We start from the raw sequence: 20475 nt of genomic DNA on the forward strand, positions 1-20475 counted from the left end.
CAGGTGATCAATGTGTCGTGAAAACCGGGCAGGTTGACCATCTGACGCGTTGCATGATGTAATAAGCACATTTCAACAATTCAACAGCAACAATGGCTCGCCTCGCCTTTTTTTTATATAGACATGCTATATTTGAAATGACACCATGAAATAGGACTGTACTGGATGTTTGTAGTTGCGTTCTGTATCGGTGCTGTATAAGCCAGTTGCACAAAGGCTGTGTCCTTTTGACAAAAACAAATCAAACGGGCCACTAATGTGTCTGCTATTTACAGTAGATGTTTTATTTCCAAGTGAAATATCAGCAGAAGTGGTCTTGCTCAAGCACTCTCTTTGGCATATCTTTCAATCATTGATTCCACGCACGGTTGCAGGAGCCATCTTGGATGTCAGCCTACTGTGTGAGGTATTCTGCCAATCGTAACAAGCGAGCTGTGCTGTTTGAAATGTGATACAGAGCAATCTTGTTCTTTTAGGACAGTGTTTGCCTTGCTTTTGCAAATGAGGACTTTTCCCTCTCTCGTTAATACCATTTAGTATTACCACAAAAGCAACACTGCTGTATTTGAAGGCACTTTAAATAGTTGTCGTAAAACCCAGACCCTGGACACTATTAGACAGGCATGCTAATCACGATTCCACGCGCTAGCTGAAATGTTGCGTAAAGTCCATTCTTTGTCATTTGTCAAGCGGTTCGCACACTCCAACTCGAAATGGTCTTGGTAGCACCCGTTTTGTTTTCAAATTCACCCCTCCGAAGTTTGACTCAACCAGCGTGCCTATCGTCAGTATACATACAAAAAAAGTCAGTGAATTTTGGGGTGATTTCGAGAAACCCTGAGAAACTTCAGTTGCTGGCAGCAAAAGTTTGACGAGTGGCCACGGAACACAAAACTCGAAGAACTCTTTCAAAGATTCATAAGTGCCCTGTACTGGCACAAATGTGTAGATTATTATTCATAAATTGAGCTTTTCATGGTGAAAACATCACTCAAACTTCGGAGTGGCAAAAGCTCAAACATTCTCAGAGAAAACATACTCTTCCTTGGACAAAACAGAATCAATTCCTTCACTAACGATTTTGCCCGTCTTCTCTGGCGCCATAGTTTGAACGTGTGAAGTGTCCCCCCCAAAAAAAACGTTACAGCTTAGAAGGAAGACGGAACATTTACATATCAACAGGTAAATTGAGCCCAAAGTAGACGTGGTGAAAATGTAGACATAGTTAACGTGATTATTGAAGGAGTGGCTAATTCATCGACTTGAACTGAACTAATGGCGCAGACGCGCTGCGTTGCTGTTGAAACGGATAGTGCTCTCTGGAGCTGAGATTCGCTCAAACGCGAGCCGTGATGCAACTCAGTCGCGGTTCCGAGGGAGAACTTAACGTAACGCTGTCCTTTCTATTTGTACAAACTTTGCATGGGGATTTTTTGTCTTAACCGTTATTGTCCCAACATAGTGATTTTGAGACTACATCTCGTTGCTCCATTCCTCTTACAGCCCGAATTAAATGAGCATTTTCTGTTGTTCAATGCGTTTGAAGGCCACACAATTCATTCAACACAACTTCATTTCTCTCTTTGGATTGCCTGCACAGCCACTCTGCATAATAAGTAAAGTGGAGAACAATGACCATGTGGTTTGAGTGGTTATGCAGCGACACGCAAACCGCGACCTCCACGTACGACGCAGAATTTATGGACGGTGAGCCTCGCAAACCCTTCGGCGTACAATAGCCATCCGGGGAGTCGTCTCATCCCAGAGCTGTAGGCGGAATGAAAATGTACTCCGATCATTGAGCATTGTTCTTTTTGTTTTGCTTTTTCTGAGCCTCTCACATGGAGTCATCAAGGCTTGTTACCATAGCACACCTGATCGAGTACGTGGATGATGAGAACATTTGATGGGTGGATAAAAAGGTGTGATCAGCTGCGTTTATACTGCACGTGTGTGTTCGCTCGCCACTTTATTTCATCGCTGTGTTAACGTAAGACGGTATTAAATAAATAAGCCTGCCTGTGACCTAACAACAGCGCCAACATTTTTTTGTTGACACAAACGATATGTTTTTATTTGAGCAGTTATGACCTCCTCCTTCCCTTTGTTTCCTGGTCCAATATAATTGTTCATCCCCCATTAGCTACCGCTGCTGAGTCCGACAAGCTTCTAAGAGGAGCCTTTCGCAAATGAGATCCTATGGTTGTAAAAGTGTAAACAGAAAAGTGTGAATATTGCTTCCAAAACCAATATTGTGCCAAACCAATCAAGAAAGAAGATAACCAAGCATACGGATTGCAAAGCAAACGTCGCCAGATGAGACAAACAGACTTTCATTCCCCACTGACCTTGGAGCAGCGTTGCAAAATTGCCGCCTGGCAAGACGTTTTTGCGCCACCGACTGCATTTCAGCCGCAGTTTGAGAAGATTTGTAGCTGTCACACTACTCCGACGTCTCGTACAATTGACACTATCCGTGGCTAGTTCCGTGAAACCGGACGTGTCCCGGACAAACTACACCAGGGATCACCAAAACGGTGTCGCGGCACCGAGTCGCCCTCAAGGACAACATGAGTAGCGCACAGGCCTTTGCAAAAATAGTTCACCAATGATGGCCCTTCTGATGGCATTTCTTTGCATCATGATCTGTTTCCCACCTTTTGAATTTACTGGTCATTATTACTGTGAGAAATCAGTAACATGATCGGTATCTTCACATGGATGAATATCATTCATTATTAATAACTTCATTCAAAGCTAATTTGATCCACTGTTTTTCGGGAAGTGTGCATCAAATTAATCAGTGCCCAAGAAGTCGCTCTCACTTTCAAAAAGCTTGCTGACCCCTGAATTACACCGTGGAAGGCCTGCTATTGCCACCAATGATGGAAAACACTCAAGTGCTCGAGTAGGCAGAAACGTCCATCTGCATTGGACCTCGGAATGATACGTTGACAAAAACTGCAAAAGCGCGACAGAAAATGGATGGAGGGATGAATCAAAGGTGTCATTAAATTCAATGGAGTGTTGCCAGGACACTCACAGACCTCTGGGCGGAGCTTGCTCTGTGCTTCCCAGTGATTAGCGAGTCTGCATTCCAGAAGGTCAGGATATTTGATTCACCTTCATTCTGCATAGGGTTGAAACTAAAAGTTCACATAAACTATATAAAAAGACACCTCAACTTTTCATTTCAATGTCCGACATGAAATCAGAGTAAGTGTTTCATGTTCTAGGTCTCGCTCTAGGTTAGGATGACCCACGTTATTTCTATTTGCTAAATACCAGAATAATGAGCGAATGATTTTATTAATGACAATTTTTCATTACTACTACATTTTCTAAGTCTGAAGTTTACACACAGTAAAATTACAATACCTTTAAACAATTTTGGGAAACCCAGATAATGACGCTCTGTCTTTGGAAGAAGGTGTATTGACAACATTTGTGTTAATTAGAGACAAGCCAGTGGATGTATTTGAAGGCACACCTGAAACACACAGCTTCTTTTGGGTAACATCATGAAAAAGTCCAAAGAAATCAGTCAATCAGTCAGGAAGAGAATTGTGGACTTCGACTTCGAAAAGTCTGGTTCATCCTTGGCTACAATTTCCAGATATCGGAAGTTGTCACAGTCATTTGGTCAAACCATCATACGCATGAGAAGGTTCAGCCGTCATACCGCTCAGGAAGAACATAGGTTCTGTGTCCCAGAGATGAACGCGCTTCGGTCCGAAATCTATATCGTATATCAACCCAAGAATGAAAAGCAAAATACCTTGTTAAGATGCTCGCTGAAACTGGTAAGAGTGTGTCATTAGCCACAGTACAATACCATCATGGGCTAAAAGGCCACTCTGCCAAGAAGAACCCATTACTCCAAAAGACAGCTATAAAAGCCAGATGACAGTTTGCAAATAAAGACCTTCATTTTTGGAGACATGTCCTGTGGTCTGACTTCACTCAAATTGAACTGTTTGGCCATAATGATGATTGTTATGTTTGGAGGACAAAGCCTCCCACGTGCTTTTATCAATGACGAGATCTGTGTTGTAAATGTTTGCTTTCTAGTCATGTTAGGATATTATACAGTATAGTTCTACAACACCATCCCAAATGTGAAGTATGGGGCAGGCATGTCGTGGGGTTGCTTTTCCTAAGGAGGGACTGGTCCACTTCACAAAATAGATGGCATCATGAGGAAAGAACACGATGTGGAAATACTGAAGCAACATCTCACGACATCAGCCAGGAAGTTCAATCTTGGGTGACCATGTTGCATAACCCAAAGCGTACTGCACAAGGAGTTACAACGTGGCTTAAGGGTATCGAAGTCAATGTTTTTGAGTGGCCATCACAAAGCCTTGATCTCTGTGCAATTGAAAAGGCAGGGCAGACCTGAAAAGGCATCCGTGAGGAATGGGCCAAAATTCCTGCTAACTATTGTGAGAAGCATGCGGAAGGCTATTGGAAGATGTTGGATCCCTACAGTTTCCAAGGCAATGGTACCAAATACACAAATACAAATGTATGCAAAACTCCTGACTTTGAAGAAAGTTGTGAAAAATTGTCTCAACAAATCCTCCTCTCATTAGTCAGGAATTTAGCATTAGCCTTCCATCCAATACACGAACAGTAGTGATAATGCATACGTCTTCATTGTTAACTAAAAGCCAGGCGAAAAAAAAACAAATACAATGATACGCCATATCCATATTTTTTGTTTCGTCATGATGTCATGACGCCATATCACGTTTGCCAACATACGTTTTTTCAAGGTCTCAGTGCACTTTTATCCAGCTGAACAAACGAAATAATTGTAATCATTTCTTTTTGCTCCATACAGCGGGATGCACCGGACATCATGTTCACAAGCATTATTGATTGATTTTAGACAGACAGCAGTTTTATCAATGACTAGATCTGTGTTGTAAATGTTGTAAATGCTTTCTAGTCATGTTATACAGTATAGTTCTACAATCTAAAACCACGAGTGAGACATTCACATCAACCAACTTTCATTTATACTCTTTAGTCAGATCCATTTTATCACTGTGTCAGTATTTCTACCTTTTATTGGGCCTTCGAAAGCACCCAAGTGGAAAAAAAAATGATTTACGGAGCTAAATGGTCAACGAAGATCAATACTCTGCAATCCCAAACGTCATAAACAATTGTGCACACAAAGGTCTTGACAATCGATTGAGCGCATGTGTTCATATTTCAAAGTGCAACAGGTCGAGTGAATGTGTATTTCATATGTTGCAGCAGGAGACATTGCACTCGCTAGCGAGTTCTTTTGCAGTTGGAATGAAAATGGTCAAAGATGCATTGGACCTCACTTTGTCTTACAACAATTGCAGGATAATAACTGTGAGAAGATGATGTGAGATGAAAGCACTTTTCTGCACAATAAAAAGAAAACTTTTTTTCGGCTGCTGGAGCCTATCCCAGCTATCTTCGGGCAGGAGGCGGGGTACGCCCTGAACCGGTCGCCAGCCAATCGCAGGGCCCACATAAACAAACAACCATGCACACTCACATTCACACCTACGGGCAATTTAGAGTCTTCAATCAACCAACCGTGCATGTTTTTGTGGAAGTGGAAGGAAACCGGAGTGCCCGGAGAAAACCAACGCAGGCACGGGGAGAACATGCAAACTCCACACAGGTGTGTCCGGGATTTGAACCCCGGTCCTCAGAACTGTGAGGCAGACATCTAACCAGTCGCCCACTGTGCCGCCACGTTTTTTTCTATAAGGAAAAAAAATGAACTGAGCAGTATTGTGCTGTATAAAAACACACAGTAACAACATTTGTCTTGCACCTGCAAACACGGAGGCCACTCGGACTCGATGTCCCCCGTCCCCCCCCCGGAATATGAGCAAAGTTCTGTCGGAGGTGGGAGTTGAAACTCCTTCTGACAGGGGATTCCGCCAGACGTTCCCAGCAGACCCTCACAATACGTTTGGGCCTGCCACGTCGGACCGGCATCTTCCCCCACCATAAGGAGCCAACTCACCACCGGGTGGTGGTCAGTTGACAGCTCCGCCCCTCTCTTCGCCCGAGTGTCCAAGACATGCGGCCGCAAGTCCGATGACACGACCACAAAGTCGATCATCGAACTGTGACCGAGGGTGTCCTGGTGCCAAGTGCACGTGTGGACACCCTTATGCTTGAACATGGTGTTCGTTATGGACAATCCGTGATGAGCACAGAAGTCCGATAACAGAACACCGCTCGGGTTCTGAACGGGGGGGCCGTTCCTCCCAATCACGCCCTTCCAGGTCTCACTGTCATTGCCCACGTGAGCATTGAAGTCCCCCGGCAGAACGATGGAGTCCCCAGCGGGAGCGCTCTCCAGCACCCCCTCCAAGGACTCCAAAAAGGGTGGGTACTCTGAACTGCTCAGGACCCGAAGGCAGAGGGAGGCTACCCTCTCGTCCGCCGGGGTGAACCCCGATGTACAGGAGCCGAGCCGGGGGGCAATAAGTATACCCGCACCTGCTCGGCGCCTCTCACCGTGGGCAACTCCGGAGTGGAAAAGAGTCCAACCCCTCTCGAGAGAACTGGTACCAGAGCCTAAGCTGTGTGTGGAGGAGAGTCCGACTACATTTAGTCGAAACTTCTCAACCTCACACACCAGCTCGGGCTCCTTCCCTGCCACAGAGGTAACATTCCACGTCCCTTGAGCCAGCTTCTGTCGTCGGGGATCGGATCGCCAAGGTCCCGGCCTTCGGCCGCCGCCCAGCTCGCACTGCACCCGACCCCTATGGCCCCTCCCACAGGCAGTGAGCCCACGGCTGGGCCCCGTTCGTGCAGGCCCGTCCACCAGGCGCTCGCCTTCGAGGCCCACCTCCAGGCCTGGCTCCAGAGGGGGGCCCTGGTGACCAGCGTCCAGGCAAGGGAAACCTACATCCATTATTAGTTTTCATCATAGGGGTCTTTTAGCCGTGCGTTGTCTGGTCCCTCACCTAGAACCTGTTTGCCATGGGTGACCCTATCAGGGGCGTGAAGCCCTAGACAACTTAGCTCCTCGGACCATTGGGACACAAACCCCTAACGGCTTCCAGGCTTTTTGCTTCCCATCAATTTCCATTGAGTATCTGTGGGGTACTGGCAACAAAACTTGCTGTGACCGTTTGAAATTGTGTTAAAAAGTTAGAATATTAAAGTTCAGACAAGAGGATGAAAAGTCCAACACTGTGAGTTTCGTAACTAAAGGTTACATGGATGTGAATGCCTCGGTCCTCGCTTGAGTGCTCTCGTTGCATTTTGTGTCTTTTCCCAGACTGGGGAGGCTCTACGGGGAATCGCTGTCCTCCAACAGGGGCAAAGTCTCATGCGCGGGAGGATTATGGGTAGTGAGAGCTTGAACTCTCAGGTGCTGGGCCTTGGATTTGGCAGGAGCCTCACAATGTCGCTGGGGCCAGATGGTGCCTCCCTAGAGTCGGCTTTTCACGCGAGCGCACACCCGGAACGCTTGCAGAGGAAAAGCACACTCTGCTGACAAAAGTGCTGCAGTTGGACACTTTTTCTGTCTGATGACCACGAGGATGAGGCTTCATTCAATTCGATATGGTATTCATTGCCGTATATCCGCTAACACGTTGCGTTGAGGTTTCAGTGTCTCATGAGAAACACAAAAGAAAATAGTGGAGAGTAATTGCAGTGCATTCAAAAGTGTTTCCATTGCGGATGAAGCCCTTTTCCAAAATGAGAGGACTAAAGCTCCTCTAATTCAATTTGCCCAACGTCAGCTGTGCCTGAACGGCTTATCTGGCTCTCGTCTCACAATAAGCCAAGACCGGCGTCAGCGTCCCTGTGAGTACATAGTTTCAAAACCCACTTTGCACGTCTGCTTGGTGGAATTTGCTCCGTGTGGTACCGCAGTGTTCAAAGCAGCGACAGTGTGCTCCTCCTGTGGGTCATTTCCTCATCTGTATCCTGCATGCGGGCAAAATGTTGAGAGGAAGCGCAAAAGGAAGGCACTGTCTGAATAGCTGTCAGGAAAATCATTTGTTTTCTTTCTGCAGGTGTTCCGCGAGATTAACAAAAAAAACAAGTGAACTGCACGTCAATCTCCACGCACGGACGGACGGACGGACGGACGTCCCAGCTTGCCAATTCCACCGTGACCAAGTTGGCTCCGCGCGGATGGCATCGCGATACCGGCTCCAAGATGGCATTTACAGTCGTCAACGCCACTGAGGAGTCGCTCGGCGAGGTGGATGTACGTATGTTTGAGAATAGCAGTCGCCACGAGCTCGTCCCGTCCGTTGTCTGCTTCGTCTGCCTTTCGTTCGGCCTCATCTACTGCTTCCTGGGTATGTGAATAACATCTCACCATGACCTCAATAATGGCTACACATCATCCCGCCATGAGACTCACAGTGATTTGCAGTGTATATGGACTAAATGACGTCATAATCAAATCGACAAATAACCACCAATGAAATTCAAGCATTGTTGGTATCAAATCCAAAGTATATTTGCCAAAAATGAAAACAAAAAGCCACACCTTCACCGGAAAGGTGCTTACTAAAAAAAAGTATTCATCACATGTCTATATTATATTCACTATTGTTATTTTATACAGTTATATAATACTTGTATCAATATGTAATCAGTTCTAAGACTGTGCATGACAACCAACCATGATTGAGAAATATAAGGTCGAAATTCAAATGATGGCACCGGCAACCGTACGACAAATATCACAGCAATGTAACAAAAGGAAATGGAATGGAACCGTGTTTTATGAGATCTGATATTTACTGCCGCGTACGTGCAGCCAACAGAGCCGCGCTTCCCAGGCGAGATTTTCTTGTCTTTGACTTAGGATGTCACCCGCATTCAAATATACTGTCAAATAACAAATAACATTTCCAATCATTTACAAATGAAAACCCGTCAACTATGCATGTCAAATATACAATCTATTTGTTCTGGTATGATTATCAGATACAACTTGATCGCAGTGAAACGTTGATTAGAGGCAGTTAATTGCAGTTGAATATGCCCCGTAGAAATTCCAAGAATAATTGAACAATAATAATGTATACTTCAACACCGATGTAAAGCTTAAACCATTGACCTGACTGAGACAATTTCAACTCTACCAACGAACAACTAGGGTTTAAAATCTGATCAATAAATGAGAAACAATATTTGTAGTAGTTTATTAATTGGGCACGGCTTTGAATTTGAATCAATGTTAGCGTTTCCACTTCAGGAGGTAATAGTAGCCAGTTACGAGCTAGGGCATTTAATATTATGCGCTACTTTGAATGTCGGTCATCAGCGTAGCTGGAGAGCTATATATTTGGGGGAAATGGGACACTCGCTGTGAAAAGTTGGAGAACCGCTGCTGTTAAAAGTCCGAGCCAAAGGAAAAAACCAACGGAAATGGAAGTGTGGCAAGTGGCGGAAGGTGGAGACAGATGGGTTTGATTGGGCGCGGCAAAGGAAGTGACACGTCAACGTGCAGCCCAGAGCTCGTGTTGCTGTGTCGCGGCACGCTGCGTCACACTTGAAGTCATGTGACAGTCTGCAAACACACCCGGCTTTCAAAGTTGATCTGGATTTGTACATATTATTTGGAATTGCTCAATATACACAAACATTAGTTCAGGCTGCACAGGAAACATCAGTCAGTTACGTTTCTAGTTCAGATTTCTTTTTTTTTTTAATGTAACAAGTGAGCTTTTAAAGTAAGTTACAAAAGGTGACAGGAGAGAGGGTAAAGAGAAGGTTATGATTGATGATGGAAAACCCCTGACAGACAGACAGACAGACAGAGCCTGCCTGCCTGCCCGAGTGCTATTCCAGCAACTGCTATTTTGCCCTGAACGAGAAAATGGGCCTTGGTGCCACTTTTGTATTTGTCAATATTTAAAAATGACCCTCTCTGTCATCAATTACCCCCTGCCCCCATAGTGGTTTGGTAGCCATCCATCCATTTTCTGTCGCGCTTCTCCTCACGCGGGTCGCGGGCGTGCCGGAGCCTATCCCAGCTGTCATCGGGCAGGAGGCGGGCTACGCCCTCAACCGGTCGCCAGCCAATCGCAGGGCACATACTAACAAACAACCATTCGCACTCACAGTCACGCCTCCGGTCAATTTCGAGTCTCCAATGAATGCATGTTTTGTTTTTGGGGTGCGGGAGGAAAAGCCACGCGGGCACGGGGAGAACATGCAAACTCCACACAGGCGGGGCCGGGGATTGAACCCGGGTCCTCGGAACTGTGAGGCCGACACTCTAACCGGTCGTCCGCCGTGCCGCCTCCATCCATCCGTTCTTCCATTTTCTTGCGCTTATCCGGTGCCACGTAGAGCTCTAAGCGAGAGTTTGAGAAGCTCAAACCTTTGTCAGACTTGGCCAGAATCCTCATTAGGGCCGCCTAACTTTGGGCGATATGAACAAAGAAGCGGACAAATATTCACAGTATCCGGAGAAAAAAACACCCAGGCATACGCACGGGAAGGCCACAGCCAGGATTGGAACTGCCACCCTCAGAACTGACATGCATTTTGTTCGCACCCCAAAAGTCGACTTTCAAAAGAGTTCCATCTGTGTTATGTGGACAGGGTACCGCTGTTTCAAGATGGTCATCTTCTCTTCTGGCTTCCTGTTCGGATCAACATCCGTCCTGTGGCTGTACCACAATGAGCCCCCGCCGCAAGTCCACCCGGGGGCCGAGACCAAAGCCGGGATCGGCCTCGGCGCCGGGGCGCTCTGCGGCCTGGCGAGCGTGCTGGTGTCCACGTTGGGTCTCCTCCTCTGCGGCCTCCAGCTGGGCTGCCTGCTCTCCTGCGGCACCCTCGTGATTATTGGACAGTTTTACAGCGTGGCGCCCGTGTGGGTGCCCCTCAGCGTCATCATGGCTGCCGGCATTGCCACGGCTGTGCTCACGCTGCAGTGGCAGAAACTGTTTGTCATCATATACACATCTTTTTTTGGTGCCACCACTGTGATGCTGTGCGTGGATTACTTGGTGGGCGCCTTTATGCTGCTCGATCAGGTTTATGATATGTTTTGTCAAGCATCCCCACTTCCACTCTGCTGGTTCAACTGGGTCATAACTGGGATTTGCCCTCTTTTCGGCCTGACAGGCGTGTTGACACAGTGGAAGTTGACTCATACAGAGGGTGAGGGTTGTTGTTTTTCACTTGTCAGATATGCCGCTCTCCACTCGTCATGACTCTCATATTCGTGTGCTCCGCAGCTCCGCATAAAAATCGGAAGAAACGTGCCAAGAAGCATAAATACGCAGAATTCAGAAGAAGGCAACAGTACCGTCGGCGTGGGCCTCCGCCTCTAAAACGCTACGCTGGGGACGTCCTTGCACCGGTCCGTTTACAAGCAAAGTAACACTTGATGAGAAAGATTTGAACTTTCTGTGGAAATAAACTACTCCCGAAAACAACTACTGGATATTCAGCTTGGAAGGGAAATTTCTGGATGAATTTCAAATACACTATAACCTTTACAGGTGAACCTAATTTGACCTTCTCGAAACTTTGGAATGCACAGATACGATTGTTCAGTCTTTTCGTACTTCCGTGAAAAGGAGCGCAATGGCAAACTTCACCACAGGTGTTTGAGCCATGACTCGACCAATACATTTCCTGGTGCGAATTGCTATTTAACGTAATGCAGGCCTATGGGAGGCACAAGCCAATGCAAACTGTAGGCCGGTCCCAATCCCGGATAAATGCAGAGCGTTGCGTCAGGAAGGGCATCCGGCTTCAAACCTTGCCAAACAAATATGAGCGTTCATCCGAAGAATTCCATACCGGATCGGTCGTGGCCCGGGTTAACAACGTCCGCAAATTCAGCTACTGTGGGTCGAAGTCGAAGAGATGGAAAGCGGGTTCTTCGGCAGAAATAGAAGAGGAAAGCATAGAGGCTAGAACTGAATGTGGGGACTTTGAATGTTGGGACTATGACAGGAAAATCTCGGGAGTTGGTTGGCATGATGATTAGGAGAAAGGTTGATATATTGTGTGTCCAGGAGACCAGGTGGAAAGGCAGTCAGGCTAGAAGTTTAGGGGCAGGGTTGAAATTATTTTGCCATGGTGTAGATGGGAAGAGAAATGGAGTCGGGATTATTTTAAAAGAAGAGTTGGCTACGAATGTCTTGGAAGTGAAAAGAGTATCAGATCGAGTGATGAGGCTGAAACTTGAAATTGTGTGATTAGTGGCTATGCCCCACAGGTAGGATGTGACCTAGAGGTGAAAGAGAAATTCTGGAAGGAGCTAGACGATGTAGTTCTGAGCATCCCAGACAGAGAGAGAGTCGTAATTGGTGCAGATTGTAATGGACATGTTGGTGAAGGAAATAGGGGTGATGAAGAAGTGATGGGTAAGTACGGCATCCAGGAAAGGAACTTGGAGGGACAGATGGTGGTAGACTTTGCAACAAGGATGCAAATGGCTGTAGTGAACACTTTTTTCCAGAAGAGGCACGAACATAGGGTGACCTACAAGAGCGGAGGTAGAAGCACACAGGTGGATTACATCTTGTGCAGACGATGTCATCTGAAGGAGGTTACCAACTGTAAGGTTGTGGTAGGGGAGAGTGTGGCTAGACAGCATAGGATGGTGGTGTGTAAGATGACTCTGGTGGTGGGGAGGAAGATTAGGAAGACAAAGGCAGAGAAGAGAACCATGTGGTGGAAGCTGAGACAGGACGACTGTTGTGCAGCTTTTCGGGAAGAGGTGAGACAGGCTCTCGGTGGACGGCTAGAGCTTCCAGAAGACTGGACCACTGCAGCCAAGGTGATCAGAGAGGCAGGCAGGAGAGTACTTGGTGTATCTTCTGGCAGCAAAGGAGAGGAGGAGACTTGGTGGTGGAACCTCACAGTACAGGAAATCATACAAGGAAAACGGTTAGCTAAGAAGAAGTGGGACACCGAGAGGACCGAGGAGAGGCGAAAGGAATACATTGTGGTTTCATGCCGAGAAAGAGTACCACAGATGCATTATTTGTCTTGAGGATGTTGATGGAAAAGGTCAGAAGGAGCTACATTGTGTCTTTGTAGATCTAGAGAAAGTACCCAGAGAGGAACTGTGGTACTGCATGAGGAAGTCTGGAGTGGCAGAGAAGTATGTTAGAATAATACAGGACATGTACGAGGGCAGCAGAACAGCGGTGAGGTGTGCTGTCGGTGTGACAGAAGAATTTAAGGTGGACGTGGGACTGCATCAGGGATCAGCCCTGAGCCCCTTCCTGTTTGCAGTGGTGATGGATAGGCTGACAGATGAGGTGAGACTGGAATCCCTGTGGACCATGATGTTTGCAGATGACATTGTGATCTGCAGTGAAAGCAGGGAGCAGCTGGAGGAACAGTTAGAAAGATGGAGGCATGCACTGGAAAGCAGAGGAATGAAGATTAGCCGACGTAAGACAGAATATATGTGCATGAATGAGAGGGGTGGTGGGGGAAGAGTGAAGCTACAGGGAGAAGAGATGGCAAGGGTGGAGGACTTGAAATACTTGGGGTCAACCGTCCAGAGCAATGGTGAGTGTGGTCAGGAAGTGAAGAAACGGGTCCAAGCAGGTTGGAACGGGTGGAGGAAGGTGTCGGGTGTTTTATGTGACACAAGCGTCTCTGCTAGGATGAAGGGCAAAGTATAGAAGACAGTGGTGAGGCCAGCCATGATGGACGCATTCGAGACAGTGGCACTGAAGAGACAACAGGAAGCAGAGCAAATGAAGATGCTGAGGTTCGCTCTCGGAGTGACCGGATTGGATCAAATTAGAAATGAGCTCATCGGAGGGACGGCCGAGGTTCGATGTTTTGGAGACAAAGTTAGAGAGAGCGGATTTGGATGCTTTGGACACGTCCAGAGGAGAGAGAGAGAGAGAGAGAGAGAGAGTATATTGGTCGAAGGATGATGAGGATGGAGCTGCCAGGCAAGAGAGCGAGAGGAGGACCAAAGAGAAGGTGGATGGATGTCGTGAGGGAAGAAGACATGATGGCAGTTGGTGTTGGAGAGGAGGATGCAGGCGATGGGCTTACGTGGAAAAGGATGACGCGCTGTGGCGACCTCGAAAGGGACAAGCCCAAAGGAAAAGAAGAAGAATTGGTATTTGAACAGTCCTCCACAAGTATACAGTACAGTACTTCATGCTGTTCACATTTTAACACCCGTTACATTTCCTTTTCGCTTCATCCTGAAATTTCACCCGAAATCTGAATAGCCCTCCACTTTTCCTCACCATTTTTCCCTCAATGAAGCCCTACTCGGATTTTCTTCGCAGAGTTACCTGCGCAGCCTGCAGGAGCGCCAGGCGGGAACGTGCTCGTCCACGAGCAGCGACGGCGCCATCGCACGCGCTCTCGTCGACTTTGACTTTGAAACAGGCTCCACGGTGTCTTTGACCGCAGCCTCGCCAGCTTGTATGGTGTGAAGTGAACTGCCCTCGCCCACGTGGGACGGTCCCCTTCTTGCAGGTTTTTTGCACATGCAAACAAACACGCTTGGTATGATGAATATGAAATATTTCATTCTACTAAAAGAAATGTTTTATTCATTTAATCATGTCATACGACTGACTCTACTATACAGTTAAAAATATGTGGCACACATGACACATATTTTTATAAAACAAACAACAAGGCCCTTTCTTTACAAAAAAAGATATTAACCTTGATTTCTTTTTGAACACCCCAAACGTAGCTGAATACATTGGCAATGTAAAAGTTTGTAAATTACCACACAACACTATCAACAAGATGAAGATATATCTTTTTTAAACATATGACGCAACGGTTTTGACAGATGATTTTGCAACCATGCTTTACTGTTTAAAAAGCAACAATATGTGGTACTTTCCTAATCCACACTAACTTGTGATACAGTAGTGCCTTGAGATACATGCTTCATTTGTTCTGCGACCACACTCGTAACTTAAAACGCTTTTATCTCAGATAGTCTTCCCCCATTGAAATAAAGGGAAATATCATTAATGCCATTTAACCCACAAGTTGAAGCAAAAAAAAAATAATCATCTGAACGAAGGCTCGTATCTCGAAAACCTCGTATCTTGAGGCGCCACTGTGTCTGGGAAATCAGCATCTGCCATGCCATTGGGAGGTGGGTACACTTTGCACTATGAATGCTCAGGCTCTGTACGCCTTTCTTCCTCTTTTTTTCCGATCACACCCAAGAATTAGTGCACCAAAAGTTATGGTTTTGCATTGGTAGTCTTGAGATTTCGTTATACCCTGCAACCTGTGCCAGATGTGACAACAAAACTGAGCCTGCTGTTTTGTAGGTAGTGTTCTTTTCTTTGCACACGCCCACGTCACTGGCAAAATGACCCTTTTGTTCAAGAAATAACCAAAACAAGTCGTCACTGAAAGACCTTGAAAGTGGCATTGACTGAAATTCATCTTGACAGGTCACAATGCTTGTGCACGTGAGTTAAGTTTGTGTTGAATTTCTAGTGCCCCCTGGTGGTCGGGCGGAGAGAACTCCATCGTCTCCTACGGCCTTGATGCGCCGGACACATTTCAACGCCCCAAGAAAATACACACCCGAGTTCATTTATTTGCATTCAAAACTTTGTATTTGTGTAAAGTAGCAAAACTTAGCGCATAAGTACATATTTCTCACAACCACAATTCACGTGTCATTCTGGCATCATGTTTGTGTCGCAAATAAACAAGCAATAACTTCATTTCTAAAGTCAACGGTTTCTTGGTTCTCAAGCTTTTTACACCGAAAAAAAAAATTTGCTCTCCGAGCACCGCCATAATGCCAATCATTAAAATACAGCAGCATAGTAGGCCTACGGGTTCATTAGGAAAAAAAAAGAAAAAAAAGGTTCTTCATAACTTCATATTATTGTAAGCCACTGACATTGTGCAGTTTGAACATTAGCACTGTTGTACATAAAGTAAACATTGCACCTTAATGTATCAAAACAAACAGTTGTTAAAGAGTAAACGTTTAGAACTTAAAAATATAATATCACTGAACTGAACTTGGGCAGTGATTCTTTCACATACCACGAGAGGGAGCTCGCGTACCACCAGTGGTACTCGCACCCAGTGACGCGCGGTCAGGGTAGGCCGCACTGCCCCCTGGTGGTCTTTCCTTTCCACTGCATGTGAATAGTAAACACAAACTTATGATCACGTTCAATTGTTCCATTTGAGTTGACATTGATTTTCTTTTTCACGTGACGTAGTCAGTGCCTCAGTCACTACTCGTACCACACTTTGAGGTATGATGTATAAATGTGGAGTGTAATAACTCGACGGGTAAAAGAGTTCGCACATACCATCGCTGTTTTACCACTTGAGGGTAAACACAAGTAGCTTTTCATTACGTAAAGTGTTTTTCGACGTATGTTGAACTCTTGGGTACGTACAAGTTTCTTCTCTCGACTGGTCACAATCTTCCAGTGCATACTCTGAATTTGAAAGGACATCAGGGGAAAGAGACTGAAGGTAAAAGCCCCCAAACTCACCAGCGGTCACGTGAGTTGGACTTCAATGGATCGCCTGATAGTCACAGTTCAACATTCGGAGATTTTGATTGGTAGAAAAACTCCCATACTTTTGTTTTTTGTGGCAAAATATGATCTAGAGTGTTTGCAAGCATTTGAAATACCCTGAGGCACTTCCCAAGAGCTTGGGGATCATAGCTTGTGGTAGATTTATGGCTTCAACTGGTAATACAGGCAATGATCACTTTTCGTCCATTCTTCATGGCTTTTCACCAGTGGTGCCTTGAGATACAAGTTGAACAAGTCAGGTCAGTCAAATCTCAAGGCGCCGCGATTTTTTCCAGTCGGGCTCAGTCTCAATGCTACGCGAAGAGCAGGGGTCCAACTGGAGTTCAATCTGCTGCTTGTGAGCCAAAGAAAATCAGAACAAGATCATTTTGTTGCAGCATGTACTTTTAATAAAGATGGCGCCTTGGCTGTGATCATTCCAAAAGCACACACGTCAACAAATCACTTCCTTTCACTGTTTTTTAAAAGGTATAAAATGGAAGAGACAGAACATAGGTTGTTTTTTTAAAGATGTTTACAACTGAACATCGGGGCCAAGCTGAGTGTAAAATGTAAATCAATGGGCCGACTTGGCATGAGTCACGACTCAGTGTTCATCATGAAGACGTAAAATGGAGGCTGGAATCAGGGAGGATGACGTCGAGCAAGTTTGTCCGTTCTCACGAGTGGCGTTGCAGCTGCTCTAATTCGTCTCGCAGAGCCGCCGCCCTGGCCAACTTTTCCAACTGATCCTGCGTTGGCTGCTTTATTTCCCCCGAGTCCACCTTCTGCTGCAGCTCCTCCACCTGACGCAGCTTCTTTCTCATATTCTTCATTTTCTTGGCTTTTTCCACTGCAGGGGAATCCTCTGCCGCCGCCACCTTGAGTGAGTGCTCACCGCCCCGTGAGATGGTCACATTCCCAACAGCGTCAGCGAGCGACGCCACGTCGACCTCGTTCTCCTCCGGCTCCTGCTCCTGCTCCTGCTCCTCCTGCTGCTGCTGCTGCTGCTGTTGTTTTCGCTTTTCTTTACGTTTCAGGTTGCGTTTGACTGACTTGGAGAGACCAGCGGTGTCGTTGTCCGCACATCCCGGGATCTTTTGCTGGTGCGGTGGCTCGGCATCAGATGCACTCAGGCCAGGTGGAAGGCCTGGTTTATTCTTGAAGAACTTCACGTATTTGTTTTCATAACTGAAACACACAGAGCGAATCCGAACGTTACAAAACTAAAAACACATATCATCCCATAAAGCTGTTGGGAAGAAGTTCACGTACACTGGGACCTCTTCTTGGGGGACGTAGCCTTCCTTCACCCGCCGCGGTTTCCTCCACGTACCGTCCGGTCGCTGTGTGGCGGCAATGTATTTTCCTAAAGAACAACCACAAATAGCATTGAAGGGAACTGTCAAGGACGCAAACACAATTATAAAGCTTACATTTGTGCCATTAACATATAAAAAGTCCATGCACCTCGGTTCAAATGCCAGATTTTTGGGTGATTAAAAAAAAAATGAGAGCAAGGTAAATTATTTTAAAACTTTTTGCATCATTACTGTGGCCCATAACCCGAACAACTCAAATGATAAAATAAATACATTCAATATTTTAGAGAGGAACAAATGAGGTAATGTGGTTGCACAAGTAAATACAGGTACAGTACATCAATGAATTCGAATGGTGTCAAAAGCTTAATTTAGTTGGGTAGTTTCATTAAAATTCCATATTATAGAGCGGCACGACACAGTGAAATAGTTCATGATTTTTTCATATATACAGTACTGTGTAAAACTATTGGCCCCTTTCCTCACTTTAAGATCATCAAACAAAGATAAATATCAGACAAATATAGCCCAAGTGAACAACTTCTTTTTAAATGGTGACTTCATCATTGGGGCCAATACTTTTTCACAGCACTGAAGGTGTCAAAATTTTGATGATTAGCGCTTACTCAACTTACTGACCCCAAATTCACCATCTCGAAAAACTATTGCGTAACACACAATCAAGAAACAATGACAATTATTTTTAACACAGAAATTTGGCAGGAAGTGTGTAATGAATCTATATAATGTATGTGTCCTGAAATAAATGAACTTTTTTTTAATTTATTGAGATGTACCTGCATATTGTAAAGCATCTCTGAGCATGCTGAGAGAAATGATCCAATTCCACTTAATTGGTCCAAAAATGATGATATAGTTACTGCAAATCCTTTCTCTCGGTCGGCTATCTGTGACCAGCAGAGCAATTAGATGCTCTTCCACTAGAAGGCAGAAGCCGTAGGGCTAGGCGATCAATTGAGATTTCACCCCGACTTTGATTTTGGCTTCCTAAACATCATAAAAACTTTACAATCGAAGAAAAACGATGAATGTGCCAAACAGCGCGGTGTGTGTATGCATGTTTCTGCATTGCAAAAGCACCCTGAATGCGCCTTGTGTTGCTTGCAGCAAACGTTATTCTGCCCTGCCTAAGCGTCTTCAAGATGTTTACTCACACCCCAGTTGGAGTTACTGCAAAACTAAACACACAACAAAAATCATGACACACACGCTATATTTCCAAACAACACACACCTCGTATTAGAAACATCGTCATCTTAATGCTAACACTCAACGGAAAACCCTATTGACGGGCTAGCAAAAATAAGCATTGGAAGTCATGGGAGGGTTTCACCTTCAAATAATGAATATGCACACACAAACGCCATAGCAACACGTACAGATTGGTAATATGACAATATTCACAGACATCTTAATCCAAATCTGTGAAAAACAAGTGATAAGGATAAAGTTATATCGCGACTTGCTTCTTCTACTCTTTATTATCTTAATGCAAGTGTGCCACACTGCCCCTAAGAGGCCAAGGCGCGCACATCAGGTACTACGGGTATTTCTTTTTATTTGCTATTATTTTTAATATATTATTTCATTTGTTACTAATTTATTTTCTGGTTGTTCTTTTACGTTATACTCAAAGTTGAGTTTCCGTAGTTGAATGCTGTTTTGAAATCAATGAATAATTGTGTGTATTCATCATGATTTCATTCATTCATTCATCTCAATATCAAATGATTTCCATTATTTACTTTCCATAATCAGCCATCACTAGCAAAAGGTACACAATTAACCTGTGTATCTGAATATAGTTAGTAAACACACTATAATGCTACAGTCAAGCACTGTTCCCCACCATAACGTTCAATCAAACATACCCCACTGGCCCTCTTCTGGTGTCAGGACTGAATTGTATTCACATCCACCGGCTCATATTACAACTGATTAGCAACAGCAACCACGAACAAAAATAAAAAAGTTTCAAAGGAAGTTTGGCGCTCTTCTCGTACGAGAGGACGCGGGATAGCATCCCGCTAACTAGCAGCTAGCATCTAGCCTCCAAGCAACAACAGGGAAAGTCATTTGCATTCAAACAAAGCAGCGTTGCTGTTGCCGAACACGCAGCAGCTGGAAAATAAAACCGCGGACCCCAACTGCAGCTGCTTAGTAAATGATATCTGATCGTTACGTTTTATTTCCTTTCACATATACTGTAATGTGCCACATGCACCGGGCTTACCAGATTCATCTGTAACATAGGGGGTTGCCATTTTGAAGAGCTCTGTTGCCCTCCGTGGGTCAGTCCCAACGTCGCCCCCGAGCTCCACACTGCGCGTCCCAAAACAGGCAGAGACTACGAGATCGTTAGCATAATGAATTCATGACGTTGGCCTCGAGGTGGTCCCTCTCGTGACAACATTCGACGTTAACGCAAGAACGAGTGGCAAAGTAGAGCAGGTGTGCGAGAACATGGTTTTGTCATCGGGAGATGCAAGCCGACAAAACAAGCGAACGCTTTCTCCGAGCGCGGAAATGACGACAGATTTAGGGTTGCCAGGTGTAACTGGAGGAGGAACTGTCTGCTTGCTAGCTTTTGTTATTTATTTATTTATTTATTTACATTT

General features: G+C 45.4%; 2 protein-coding genes across 9 annotated transcripts; one reads left to right on the forward strand and one right to left on the reverse strand.

Annotated features, from left to right (window-relative positions):
- The first annotated feature begins 7446 nt into the window (after positions 1-7446).
- On the forward strand, positions 7447-17509 carry LOC133477832 (transmembrane protein 198-like). Of its 6 annotated transcripts, none has more exons than XM_061773071.1 (6): positions 7447-7581; positions 8037-8327; positions 10591-11151; positions 11229-11353; positions 14271-14463; positions 15460-17241. In XM_061773071.1, exons 2-5 carry the CDS (start codon positions 8183-8185, stop codon positions 14418-14420), a joined length of 981 nt encoding a protein of 326 aa, XP_061629055.1. In that variant the 5' UTR covers positions 7447-7581; positions 8037-8182; the 3' UTR covers positions 14421-14463; positions 15460-17241. The 6 variants fall into 6 exon arrangements, 5 of the variants coding, with proteins under 5 accessions (XP_061629055.1, XP_061629045.1, XP_061629037.1 ...); XM_061773061.1 differs by lacking the exon at positions 7447-7581 and adding an exon at positions 7707-7824; XM_061773053.1 differs by lacking the exons at positions 7447-7581; positions 15460-17241 and adding exons at positions 7781-7923; positions 17374-17509.
- On the reverse strand, positions 16902-20402 carry pym1 (PYM homolog 1, exon junction complex associated factor). 3 transcript variants are annotated; one of them, XM_061773097.1, is made up of 3 exons: positions 20091-20402; positions 17790-17883; positions 16902-17705 (listed from the first exon to the last, which is right to left on the reverse strand). In XM_061773097.1, the coding sequence occupies exons 1-3, from the start codon at positions 20119-20121 to the stop codon at positions 17195-17197; spliced, it is 636 nt and encodes a 211-aa protein (XP_061629081.1). In that variant the 5' UTR covers positions 20122-20402; the 3' UTR covers positions 16902-17194. The 3 variants fall into 3 exon arrangements, with proteins under 3 accessions (XP_061629081.1, XP_061629099.1, XP_061629090.1); XM_061773115.1 differs by lacking the exon at positions 20091-20402 and adding an exon at positions 19091-19630; XM_061773106.1 differs by lacking the exon at positions 20091-20402 and adding an exon at positions 18634-18894.
- Positions 20403-20475: the final 73 nt, after the last annotated feature.

This window comes from Phyllopteryx taeniolatus, chromosome 1 (genome assembly GCF_024500385.1).
Source record: "Phyllopteryx taeniolatus isolate TA_2022b chromosome 1, UOR_Ptae_1.2, whole genome shotgun sequence".
Taxonomy (NCBI): Eukaryota; Metazoa; Chordata; class Actinopteri; order Syngnathiformes; family Syngnathidae; genus Phyllopteryx; species Phyllopteryx taeniolatus.

What these genes read in the sequence shown, in the direction of transcription:
- LOC133477832 (XM_061773071.1), top strand. Translation starts at nt 8,183, where the DNA reads ATGGCATTTACAGTCGTCAACGCCACTGAGGAGTCGCTCGGCGAGGTG. An exon ending in CCTCATCTACTGCTTCCTGG is followed by an intron (nt 8,328 to 10,590) that starts GTATGTGAATAA and finishes TTATGTGGACAG; the next exon opens with GGTACCGCTGTTTCAAGATG. An exon ending in CTGGGGACGTCCTTGCACCG is followed by an intron (nt 11,354 to 14,270) that starts GTCCGTTTACAA and finishes TTTTCTTCGCAG; the next exon opens with AGTTACCTGCGCAGCCTGCA.
- pym1 (XM_061773097.1), bottom strand. Translation starts at nt 20,121, where the DNA reads ATGGCAACCCCCTATGTTACAGATGAATCTG. An exon ending in CTATGTTACAGATGAATCTG is followed by an intron (nt 17,884 to 20,090) that starts GTAAGCCCGGTG and finishes GTTGTTCTTTAG; the next exon opens with GAAAATACATTGCCGCCACA. An exon ending in CCCCAAGAAGAGGTCCCAGT is followed by an intron (nt 17,706 to 17,789) that starts GTACGTGAACTT and finishes TGTGTGTTTCAG; the next exon opens with TTATGAAAACAAATACGTGA.